Source organism: Alnus glutinosa, chromosome 4 (assembly GCF_958979055.1).
Source record: "Alnus glutinosa chromosome 4, dhAlnGlut1.1, whole genome shotgun sequence".
Classification (NCBI taxonomy): Eukaryota; Viridiplantae; Streptophyta; class Magnoliopsida; order Fagales; family Betulaceae; genus Alnus; species Alnus glutinosa.
Genome location: NC_084889.1, coordinates 25257998 through 25271398, shown reverse-complemented (window position 1 = coordinate 25271398; position 13401 = coordinate 25257998). Strand labels below are relative to the sequence as shown.

Genomic DNA, 13401 nt, shown 5'->3' with positions numbered 1-13401 from the left:
TTGTGTCAAGAATTGTTCAAATATACATATAAGCATATCTTCATTCGTATACTCAGGCGATGTAGGACATCACAATCACCCAATTTTAAGACACAGCATTGTCATTGGCAACCATCATGTGATCACCTCATTCTTAGCATCCTAACGGGTGCCCGCTGACGACTCTCATGGGCTTGTGCACGTTTCCCCCATCCCAAGCTGGGCATGATCCTGATACCATTTGTAACGATACAACCCCCTCCCCCCAAATGACACAATATTGTCCGCTTTTGGCTTCCCCCAAACCAGACTTCCCAATAGGTAATCCATCCTAGTACTACTCTTGCATAAGCACACTTAATTGTGGAGTTACTATGGGTTCATGGCTATCACGGCTTTAAAACGCGTTGTGTCAAGAAATGTGCAAATATACGTATAAGCACATCTTCATTTTTATACCCAGGAGATGTGGGACATCATACCCACACTACTATAAAAGTCGTAATTGTGACCCCCATTCAAATATGGTGCGCCGATCACCATAACAACCATTGGATCCAATGCCCATTATACATAACATAAACTTTGACCATAAAGAATAACCTATATAATAAGCCCATAACCATTATCCCGTGTGATAAGGTGTACCATGTCATACGATGCAATTAAGTATAATTCAATTCCTGTCCTTATAAAGTAGGTAATACACATCTTGGAACAATTGTAAAATACTAAGAAAATTCAATAGGCTTATGACATCATTAAGAAAATAAACCATGCTCAATCAACTGACATATCGCATTTTAAGGTGAAACCAGGCTTTGTAAGTATTTACTTACTTCATCCGCTCATCCACAAGCTCAAACATCCCAAACTCCCGCTACTGCAAAACATACCTTAATATCATTAATAACCACTTAAAATTCTAACCTAAACTATTACTAAAAACCCTAATCCAAAAATCCTGGCGCCAATGAACGTTTGGCCCTTAGAATCAATCGCTCAATCCACTAGTGTCAAAAGTTCGTTCAAGGCTGATGAATGTTCGATGATACCAGAATGGAGGAAAGATTAAAGATCTCCTACCCAAAATGTGATAACTCCTAATCAATACTTCTAATAGCGTAAAAAGAACATATCAACATGACTGATTAATAGTGAGCATATACTTTTGTTAGAAAAAACATTTTCTCAAAAATGATGATCAATAAAGCTTACGTGCTTAAAATTTGTAAAAACGTAAAACTCTTATAGATAAAATATTAACATGAAAGATAAGTTAGGTATCAAAGGTTACCTTAGTGAGGGTGAATTATCCTCAAAACTCCTTTTCTCTTTCTAGAATCTCTCTCTCACACAAGAAACAGAGCAAATGTGGTGTATGGAAGGGAATTGGTGAAGGAAAAACATAGATAGAGTGATATTTATAGGAAAAATCATATATGATGAGCGTATTTGCCACTTGTCAAACGTTCGATACCTGAAGCTCGATCGTTCGTGTACTATTACGCGAACATTCCTCGTGTGGTTCAATCGTTCGACATACGATTTAGCGTACATACAGAAGGCGTAGGATGTACCTTCTTACACACAGTATGCCACATCATCAAATATTCGTGGTAGGAAAAACGGTCATTCGTGGTGGGAAATTTGATCGTTTGCTCTAGGGTTCCTTTGAACATTCTAAAGAACAAGGCAAATGTTCAAAGTGACATAAGAAACCATTTATTGTATATTTATTGTGAAATATATATTAATCTTTTTATTTTAATTTTATAAATCATTGGTTTTATACAATACATCACACAGAAGTCAGCCCAACTATGTCATCAAGTGTCAACCTCTAATTTGGTTCCCTCTTCACCATGGTCTAAAAATAAGTCAGCTGTAAAATAAGATTGTTTTACAAGTGGAAGAATATAATGTAAGTGGAAGAATATAATGGAAGAATATTGTAACTTATAAAGTATTCTTCATAGCAGTAATGGAATTGGGCATTCTATTTGATAATACTACATGTTAGTCGTGATAATCTAACTTTATCATGTGAAGTGGAGGCTTTTTACTGATGTGTTGGTACGGATACAATGCACTAAAAGGGTCACGTGAGTTGTTATTCTTTTATAACACTGTCAAAATAATAACTTGAACTCATGACTACTTATAAGTTATAACAATGATTCTTAATCCTGAAAGGGTTATTAACTCAAATGTGAAGCAAATGGCACTTTGATACATTTAAATGTGAGATCACTCCTTAAGAAGGAATCATAATCCTTTGATTTAATGAAAGCGATAAGAAATATCTACTTGAAATAGATTTAATGGAATTTGTTATTATTAATCTCATGCCTAAGTGTTTCAGTAAGAGTTACTAAAACTTTATGCACAAGGTGAAATGAGACTTTACAAGCACAAGAATAATCAAGTGATTAAATTGGGTACTCAATGATAAGAGGTAATGAATTAAAGTGATAGTTATTTTATGACTTCAATTCGACTATGAATTATTTCATGTAGGAGTCAAATGCAAAATATAAGAAAGTCATTGGGAGTATTTGAATAATGAAAAATAAAATACTATAGTGCAATTATAATTGTTTAGTGAAATTAATTGTACTTATTAGTACAATTGGAATCAATTGTACTATAGTAAAACCCTAAAATATTATAATACAAGTTATGAGATGACAAACGTCCTAAACCTATTAGAGCTAGGTTTTATTTTTCATCTCCTCCACTCATATTAGGTTTTGACCTAATGATATAAGCATCCTAAACCTACATGGCCTTGTATTTGGTAGAGGTTAGGGTATTTCCTAATTACTTCCAATAGCTTGTATTTTGCCTATAAATAAAGAGTTTGAATAGACATTAGATGCACACTCTTGCAAGTGCCTATAAATAAAGAGTTCTCTTGGGTCACAAGACTCATTGCTTTTTTTACTTTTATTTTTTATTTTTTATTTTGAATTTTTAGGGACAATTTTGACTTACTCGATAAATTTCAAGGATATTTTTTACTTTTTACGGGATAAAAAGTGTACATTACAAATTTTTGGTGGTTTTGAAAAACAGTAATGCAATCTTTAGTTTGAGAGGACATTATAAATTGAGTATTAGTTTGAAGAGAAAGTGTATTTTTTCTTCTCAATTTTTTTTGGGACAACTTCACAAAAAGGTATCGAACTATACCGCGTTTTGACGGAAGGATACTGAACTAGCAAACCTCTCGAATCCAGGGTTTTAACTATCAAAATAAGTCACAGAAGGGCATTCCGTCTGTTCTTGACGTTAAAAAGTGACGGAAGTCGGTTCACGTGACTTCCACGTAAGCTTTTTAATCTATTTTACCCATTATGGCCCTAACCTTAATTCATACACGTCTTCCATGAAACACCATATTATTCACATTTGCCATATACCCCACCACTACCATTTCCCAAACCCGTCGTCGACGAGGACTACACCAACACCTTTGCTCGCCGAGCCATTGTTCACTAGGACGAAGAAGTTCTCCTAGCTTCCCGCACCTCCGAGAAGCCCAAGACAACTAAATACAACACACTAATGAGCAGTAAAAAAAAACCCAACAAGAGCCATGAACTGATGCTATGAATCAAACACCCAAAAAACACTTGAAAGAAATAGACTCAAATCAACAAAATAGCAGCTCTCTAGAATCAACAATCAGAATAAGTCCAATCCGAACAAAAAATGATGCCAATAGAAGCAAATACACAAACCTGGGTTTTGCGTCGCCGGTGGTAACTCTTGACGATGGAGAGAAATGAGGCTAGGGCTCAATAACAAGGGAGAATAAATGAAAATGAAATGTGTATTGTGCTTTCAAATTTCAGATTTCATTTCTTATCATTATCTCCACTTGTTTACGTTTCTGCAATCTTTAGTCATTTCGCTAACCTGCATTTTCCTCTGTTTTAGCTTCATAAAATAGAATGGGTCAAGGTGGTCTGCCTCACAGGCCTTCTTATAAATACCAAGGGCGATCGACCCCTTATGCCCTACACAAGTTTCGCCTGCCTCCATTCCACCATCATTTTCATTTTCTTGGTACACAAACAAAAGACAGCAACTGCATATATAGTTCCCTCCGTTCTTCAACTTCATCTTCTCTCGTACGAACACCATGAATGACTCTTCGAGGGTGATGCAACACGGTGTGACTCTTGACGATGCGTTTGATGTAGGACACCTGTGGCTGCTCTCTGGTCATAGCTGCGTTCGGCTTATGAGGATATACATGGCCTATGAGGTACGTTTCATGTTTATCCCCAGCTTTCTGAGATAAACTTTAGACATTTGCTGCGTTCGGCTCCAAAAGAAAAGGCCAGAATCAAGATGAACTCATCTTCTATTGTCTCGTAAACGAAATGATGTTGGTCAAGAACATCAATATATTTGTGCATGCATGATACATAGGTGACTGAGATAGTATAGTAAGATGGGTGGGCCCTCCTCCCCTACCAACTGTCCTCCACGACCATGGAACATTGTAAGCTTAACTCCATATTGCTTAGCCATCTTTACTAGCTCTTCTTGAGCCTTATATAACTACCAAGCCGCAGAGAGACGACTAGCATCTTTTCTAGAATATGAGTATCCTATCATGACTTCTTGTTTCCCATTGATTCGATTTCTGTACCAGTACATTGTTAATATATATATATATATATATATATATATATATATATGCAGAAAATGAGAATTTCAAAAAACAGAGAGATTGGAAGCTAAAGATGAAGATGAAGAATGGGTAGCTGAAGTGATCAATGTGCAGGTATACACGTATAAATAGCAGTGGTCGGCGAGGCATGTGGAGAACAAGAAGAAGGAAAGGTTGAAGAAAGGCCATGGATGAGGAAGAGGAGAAATTTAAAAAATGTGAATCAGTGCATGCGTCTTTTTTGTTCTCAAAGCTTTGGTGGGATGCTACGTGATTTATCGGTTGAAGTCAGGGGCAAAACGGTCAAAAGGCATTAGAAAAATCACATGGAAGTCACATGAATCGACTTCCGTCACGTTTTAACGTCAAGAACAAACGAAATGCCCTTCTAGGACTCATTTTGATAGTTAAAACCTCAGGTTCGAAAGGTTTGCTAGTTCAGTATCCTTCCGTCAAAACGTTGTATAGTTCAATACCCTTTTGTAAAGTTGTCCCCTTTTTTTTTTCATTTTCACTTCTGGCTGGCATGCTTAAGACCACAATCACAATCACACCATCTCCTAATATATTGACACCAATCTTTCCTACTTCCTAGAAACTACCCACTCTGAGATTTAACCAACAATGTGCCAATTCCTTGGATAATAATTAGTTCATCAGAGAAAGCTTTCATATATTAAGCTATGCCCTATATAAACCACTTTTTGCATTCAGTGAATTGAAAACATAATTTAGTATAAAGGTATTGCAACTCAAGCATCTATCAAATTGAATGAATATGTTCAAAGAAAAACAAAGATTGTGTAACCTAATATATGATATTAATGATCCGTATTAAATTCCAGATAATTTCAATTAACATGGAACTGCTAAATTGCCAAATAAGCCCATTGTATCAAAACAAGCAAATAGTGGCTGAAGCTTCACACCAAAGAATCAATTCTTGATCATGTATTGGAGGAAATGAAATCTATACACGATAGAGGGGGTAAAAAGAGAAGCGGTGTCCAAAAACCTCTGGCATTGAGGAAGTCGCAACAAGTCTGTCACCATTCTTACCATCAAGCCAGCACTTCAGCCTTACAGACAGGGCAGGAATTTTTCTGTTCAAGCCACTGTTTTATACATTGTATGTGATAGCCGTGTCCACAATCCAGCTTACCCATCTCATCATCTGCTTCATATTCCTCCTATATGGACAAATAAGATTTGAGATACATTCGACGGAGAACAAGAGGGAATCGAAAACGGACAGGAAAACGAGTTATTACAAACTAACCTGACAAATGCTGCACTTCCTATCTACTTGCTTAGATAAATGTGCCGATAGATCATTTACAAGTGAGAGCTTAATTTTCCTGAGGCAACGGCCTATTTCTTCTTCTTTTAATCCAGTACTCACATAACCAATTCTCTCACCAAGCTCAAGCAATTCCTGCTCATCATACAGAAAACAAGGGAATCGTGATAGAATGCACATGATTAAATCGACACAGATATAATCAACATTAAGGGGAACAAAGCACAAGGAGAAAAAAGACATAAATTGAAGATGTACTTGATAAGAAAAAAACAACTCACCTCATATGACATATTATCTACATCAAGTCTCAGTTCTCTATATCGATCCTGTATGTCAAATCTTCCCCCCATTATCAGACTATTTTGGAGCAGCATAATCTGCACCATCCAGCACTGATTTAAACATAAGGCTTGGCCCCAGTACAATTACATATAAGGTGAAGTTTCACCTCATAAATTTTATTACTTCACAAATAGTACATGTTATATTCATTAGAAGGCATAATTATAATCCGAGTCCAAAGAGTAACAATTTATATAACTCTATAGCAAAGAGAGTTGTTACGTACTAGATACATAGATTATATAAAGATAGATAGCTAGATAGATAGAACAAGATATTTACAGACACAATAACAGGGACAATGGGTTTGCCTATGATGATAAACCAATCCATCTATAGCATTGAACCAAAAAATAACCTCCATCATCATTACATTCAACATATTCAAGCTACTTATGGGAGTGCCAACGCAATATTATTTATAAAAATGCCTTTCTACTATCAGTTTCAGTAACACGATAAAAGATCCAAATCATACTTTCAGTCAAGCACAATCCTTAATCCGCTTCTATTAGGTAAAGTTGTTCATTAGTAATTTCTACCAAACACCAAAACTATTCAATAATTAGAAAAAGATTTGTCTAACCCTCCGAGATCATGTTAAATGACTCCAGAAAGACAAATACATGCCACTTTTAAAAAATATATTGCTGACTTAAATTCATAATTGTTCTTAACCAGGATCATCTTCACACATTCAAACTGAATGCCACTCTCACTTTTTTATATTCAATGTTTTTTATGCAAAAAATAATAATAATAATCCGTAACCAGAATTATTTCTTCAAATCAATAGTTCCACTCGATTTGCATGCATGTGCAACTAGGACAAACAACAACTCTAGTTTGAATTATTCTAGGGAATTCATTTCCAATGGAAAGCTTCTACAAAAGCTAGTTATATGCAAAAACCCCTTGCACTTTCAAAGCAGTAATCCCAAAGACTTCAGGGGACACAAATTAGTTTACTGAAACAAATTAAAGATAAGTTCATGATTTCTTGCGGAGCTTAAAAGAACCTAAACAGGAAACCTACTTATGAAGCAAAGTTTACCTGATTCTAATTCTAAGGACAAACAACTAGTTCCAATTGACCATTGTCTCCTAATAAATTCATCTCTTAGCTAATTTATAAAATTTATGAGCATGATCATTACCAATGGAAACAACATCGGTAACTAAAAGCATACAATGAATCCAAAATAAACAATAAAAATGAATATAGTAAACCTTTAGCATCTCAAACTGCTAACACAATTTTACGGAGTCAAGCCCTCTATAGCCTTCAGGAAATAGTACAATATTTTTTAATAAAACGAGATGGATCTAAAAACAAACATTAAATGTGGTTGAGTTTTATATAAAATTTCTACTTTCAGTTAATAGTATTGGAAAAAAAAAATGCAGTTACTCACAGTCAGGCGTTAGACATAGCAAGTTGTATCATAAATTGAAGATCATTCCTGATTTAAAAAAATAATTGAAAGCTGGCAATGCAATGTGTTATCAGATTTTATTTTCATGATATGAATATTTAACATAAGCCAGTAACCAATATAACCAAAAACCTTTATATGTATTTTGTATATATCCATGGAAATCCTTCTCTTTATCTCTTTTCCAGTGATGATACTGTGTAAAAACCACTATAAGACCAAAAACGTTCACTAAAGACAGGAAAACCCTTTGTCAACTCAGTGTTAAGGATATGTAATAAATTCCCTTTTCATATATGATATACCTCATGACAACGATCAGATTCATCCTACAAGCCAAATTGTTTACTTAACTTTCAATTTGTACCTCAGACAATTTCTCAGGTGTGTTATTCCAAAATATAGAAGAAAAAGATATCAATACCACAACAGTATCGTCAGTTATCAAACTAGACATAGACATTTCTATCACTTGTGAAAGTATAATATTCTAATAGCTCTCTGAAGGAGGAAAAAGAAAAAAAGGAAACAAAGAAAACAGACTGCTTGTGCTTGGAATCATTTCCTACACGAAGCTCGAGTCCAATGTGTCATAACCAGGTTTACTCTAATTTTTAGCATTAACTTGGGAAAAAATATATATCTTATCATCATAGTATATTGGGGATCAAGAACTTGCATCAATAATCCGCGAAGAAATTATCCAATGAGTGAACCAACTCTAGAGCTTAGTTGTCAGCACATTCTTTCTTTTTGTTTGTTTTGAAAGGTAATATCCACTTCTTTTTCTTTTTCTTTTCTTTTCTTTTTAAAGGGGACTTTGATGCCCTTTTTATTTTCCTATAGACAATAAAATATCAGTCAGAATTTTACAAGCTTCCTCCTGGAAGTTTATGGTGCAAAAGGGAAGACCACATTCATTTGATGCAAGCTGATAAAGCGCATCAACATTGAATTTAAGAGAAACTAATAAATATGGTGGTGATAAACTGCAGGGGGTGCTTTTTGAAAAAATAAAAAAATTTCAATAGATATCACATCTAAAGAGCTTCGCATGAGGGTAAGCAGGCATGCATTACACAGCATCTACAATTTACATGCATTTTCTGGTGAATTTTTACTGGAATATAGAAAAAAATAGATAAACAATTTCTCCACTAAACCAACTTAGATGCATACATAATCTCAAGTTCTATATACTTGGGAACTCATTAAAAATAAATCAAGGTTGCAGAATTTACCTGCCAAAATTAAATCAAGCAACTACATAGACCATATACCAGAAACTGGCTACTGACAACAATATTCCAAACTACGATAATTGAGCTGTACCGATTCTTATCAACTTGAATTAGCAAAGCATGAGAGAGAGACAGAAAGTGAGAGAGAGTATGACATATAAAAGCCTCCCTAAGAATTACAATAATAATCAACTCGAGAGCTGCTCTTTCATCAAATAATCTATTTCACAAGAAATCACATGTCAAGAGCTTTCCATGAGAAGGTAGATGCTGGCGTGGCTTAAACACCAAAATCTCTCTAACTTATGTTAAGCATCTTCTGGTGAGATTCTGCTCACAAATAAGTGATTAACAATTACACCACTAAAATACATTTGTTTTGTCGATATTTACTATACCCTCAAGTAAAACACAAACTATCAAAGCTGTACAGTTTACCTTCCAAAACAAAACCGATAACTACATAGAGTTTAACTGAAGAAACTACTTGCAACGATATCCCAAACTATCAAAATTAAGCGGTGCCAATTGTATCAACTCATAAAGTAGAGTGTGTGTGATAGGTAAAGAATAAACAAAAAACAACACCCACAAGAATTATATTAACAGAACTATATATAGATGATGGACAGACCTCAGCAAGGCCCTCGGGAGAAGGATGGCGAACATGGCGGTAATACCTAGTTCCAAATACTTCTGAACCAGGGAGTGTAGGTACATAGTCAGAGTCAGAATCCAGAAATGATATAGGTTCAGGGTTGACTGCTCGCCTTGAGAAAGGGCGCTGCCAAGATTGATGAAGCGCAACCAAGGAAAATCAAAACAAACCCAATATGGAGAAACTTAAAAGAAACCATTTGATAAAAAGCACGTCTTCAACTCATGAATAAATCAATTTATAGAGAAAACAAGAGAATGTGCTCTAACTGAACCACTGAAGCGCTTATCATAAAGTTCCATATGGGAGTCTCCAAATTTAGGGGGGGTCCTAATATAATCAGTTTGCGTCTATAACTATGCAAATTTCATCCGTGCACGCATTGCCCCAAAAAATAATAATAATAATAATAACAGTAACTTAGTTGCATAAAAACTGAACATCACACTAACAGAGACAATAACATATAGGTCAAGGCAACTAATAAACAATGAAAAAATCACAAAGTTCCATGAGTAATACTAAAAGGAAACTCATATCCTCCTTGAGTCCTCCCAAAATTGATACGGCTTTTAAAATCACAATTAAATGTATGATAGATCACTATTGGATTTTGATCCAAGAGTGATTTTAAAAGCCATATCAATTTTGAAAGGACCATGTCCTCTTTATAGCATTACTCTCAAGTTCCATAAAACAAGGAAGAAAAATTTTCCTCCTCAAAGTAAGACCCGCTGAGGAATATGAAATTGTTAAAAATATTTGAAGAAGAAAAGGATGTCCTCAAGAATATTCAAGAAACCCCGACTAAAATGTTACACTAACAAATAGGCAGCCACTGAATCTATTGGTAAACAAAACAAACGGATAAGAAAGAACAAATATGACATTAACGAATGGACTTCCAAAAGAACCGAGATTGGCCCAGCAAAGTGATAAACCCTTGAACCTATATGGATAAACTCTAGAATTCGAAAAAAGAAAATCTCAAAGCAATTTATTGCAAAGACTGAATTATTTGTCAATTCAGGAGTATTTACAGTAGGCGACTCCCAGACCGCTGTTGGTAAAACGATATGGGTTTATATATCTAAAAACTGTTGGTGCTTTTTTGGTCTTTTCGTCTTTTTTACCCTTCTTTTGGATGATTGAGTTTGGCTCAAAGGTCTGTTCTTTTCTTTTCTTCTCAATTATTTTCTTCAGAATAGAAAACAAAGAAAAAATTGTGGATGCAGAGAACCAAATTAAGATATCAAAAAAATAAAACAACCATTCTAGACTAAACAGCATAATGATCAAGACCACCATTAATGCAGCAAACCAAGATCAGGCACCTAAGGAATAGCCATTTCTATGTACAAAATCAACACCCAAAAAACCCGATAAAGGGACTGATATCCAGTGCCCACCCAAAAAAAAAAACTCAACATATAGAAAATAAATAACAAGGAATCACAAATATCCATATCCTATAAAATTCAGCATCCACACCAATAAGTCATAATGTAAGAGAAAGAGGGAGAGAGAGACAGAGAGAGAATGAAGATGATAAGAATGGTACCTCCCTATGACTCATCTTCTCGCCATCAATCTTGCCCCTCCCAGAGGACGCATTCCTTCTCGCCACTACGCAATCCTCCGCCGAAAAACCAATCCCGGGACCACACCAAACATCTTGAGCATCCATACAATTTAGAGAATTAGACCCATCTCCCACTCCTCCATGATGGGTCTTATTACTCTCCCTGTCCTTGTTGTTAGTGTTGTTGTTGTTAAAGTTCTTAATCTTCGTCTTCTTCTTCTTCTTCCTGCTCTTCCTGCTCTCCCAGTCCGCCGAGCCCCGAATCATCGCCGGCACCGACACCTGTTGCGACGCCGAGGCTGTGCACCCCAGGCCTCTAAACTTTGCTGAGGCAAAGTTGTTCTTTTTCTTGTTGCTACTATTGGCAGCGGGTGAGGTTTCATTTGTGGTGGTGGTGGAGGAGAAGGTGGATAGGAGGAAGGAGGAGATGGTGGATTTGCAGCGAGTGGATTGGATAATGGAAGGGATTTGCGGGTTTGGACTCGGAGGATCTGTCTCTGAAATGGGTTGGTGAAACTGGCTTCTGGGTCTCCTCCATTTCTTCTGCTCTCCCATAGATGAGGCCTCCGCAGCAAGAACAGGCATGATTTCTATCCTCTCTACGAGAAAGCAAGAGTGAGAGTCTGTTTTTCGTGTCTATGGATGGATTTTTGAGAGTTAAGGAAGGAATAATGGATTATGGAATGTGAGAAGTCAGCTTTTAGAGAGATAGAGAGAGAGAGAGAGAGGGGAGGGGAAGAGAGGAAGTCATTTTTGAGTTTAGTGGAGAGAATATAATAGTTTTTCTTTTGTGTTCTTTTCTTTTCTTTTTTTAATTATTTTCATATAAAATTGTAGAGACTCAGAGAAAACTCTTCTTCTTCTTCTTTTTCTTTTATTGTTTTACGGGGATTGTTAGGTGGGCTATGGTTTGTCTTCTTGTTGGGATCGTGGGTGTATGCCATCATCAATCAACCAGCAAAAGCCTGAGAGAAGGCTTCTCTGGAATCTGTGTTTCATTTACTTTTGCTTTTCTTTTCTTTTCTTTTCTTGTTCTTTTTTAAGCTTAAGGCTGATGCTTACTTATCACTTATCAGACAAAGATCTTTTCTAATTATTTAATTTGAGCAAATTTAAGGAGAGACGATATTTATGAAACTCACCTAATTAAATAAATAGTAAAATAACTTAAATCTTATTTAAACAGAAATTTATTATAATCCTTAAAACCTTTCCCTTTCTCTCTCAGTGTGTGTCTGTCTGTCTCTTTTGTGTAGTCATTTGAGGCTGAGGAAGAGTTGAATTGTATTAATGGGGCGCCAGCAGGCAAATCAAATAGAGTCTACAAAAAGTCAGATTTGTGGGTTAGTGTGAAGTGAACAGTATTGGAGAGGGGGTCCTACAATAGAAAATCACAAGGTCAAAAATCATATCAGTGTATTGGGATGACAACAGTAATGTGTATGGTACTATTTCAGCATTTTTCATTAGGCTAAATAGTAGCAATCATGTGAGAAGCACTAAATTTGACTCAAAGGATGTCTTCAGTGGAAAGCTACCTGTGCTGGGTCCACGCTGCCTCTGGGTTCTATTCCCTTAAAAACAACCTTTTTTTTTTTTTTTTTTTTTTTTTTTGGGGGGGGGGGTGAAAAATGGTTCAACTCCCCTCATTTTCCTGAAAATTTGCATTTACTATGGGTTTTTGTTTTTTTACATGTCGTTTCCTTTTTTCTTTCTTTATAATAAGTTGTACAGTAAAACTATTGTACCTTATAGGCTTATACAAAGGAATTTTGGCAATAATGTGGCTCATGTAGCTATTAAAAATCGCCCCGAATTTGTTATTTGTATGTTTGCATCGGTTATGAGTGAATTTTCAGCCTCCAACTCGAGAAGACCAATATTGTATCCGTGATAGCATAATATGGGTAGGTAAAGGTTGATAATATCCACCTCCTCCTACTCATATATGTATAAATATATAAAAGTTCATCTAATAAAATGTCGGCCTTTTGGGATTTAATCCCAAAAAAATGGATTAAGCTTATCTAAAAAAATTCATAAAAGGATTTTTTTTTATTTTTTTTAAAAAAAAAAAAAAAAGGACTATGCAAAGCGGATGTCACGGTTGATTAGTGCAAAAAAACCACCCGTCCATGTGCAGCCCTGTCAAATTGCAGATGTGAAATATGAA

General features: G+C 35.5%; 1 protein-coding gene across 1 annotated transcript; it reads right to left on the bottom strand.

Annotated features, from left to right (window-relative positions):
* Positions 1-5425: 5425 nt before the first annotated feature.
* LOC133865914 (uncharacterized) lies at positions 5426-11995 on the bottom strand. Its single transcript, XM_062302435.1, has 5 exons — positions 11208-11995; positions 9623-9772; positions 6248-6346; positions 5946-6101; positions 5426-5856 (listed from the first exon to the last, which is right to left on the bottom strand). Exons 1-5 carry the CDS (start codon positions 11811-11813, stop codon positions 5728-5730), a joined length of 1140 nt encoding a protein of 379 aa, XP_062158419.1. The 5' UTR covers positions 11814-11995; the 3' UTR covers positions 5426-5727.
* Between the last annotated feature and the right edge of the window lie 1406 nt (positions 11996-13401).

Bases quoted from the DNA above. Each gene is read 5' to 3' on its own strand.
- LOC133865914 (XM_062302435.1), bottom strand. From the start codon at position 11,813: ATGCCTGTTCTTGCTGCGGAGGCCTCATCTATGGGAGAGCAGAAGAAA. The intron at 6,347-9,622 runs GTCTGTCCATCA...TGGATGGTGCAG, and splicing joins CTCCCGAGGGCCTTGCTGAG to ATTATGCTGCTCCAAAATAG. The intron at 5,857-5,945 runs GTTAGTTTGTAA...TTGTCCATATAG, and splicing joins GGAAGTGCAGCATTTGTCAG to GAGGAATATGAAGCAGATGA.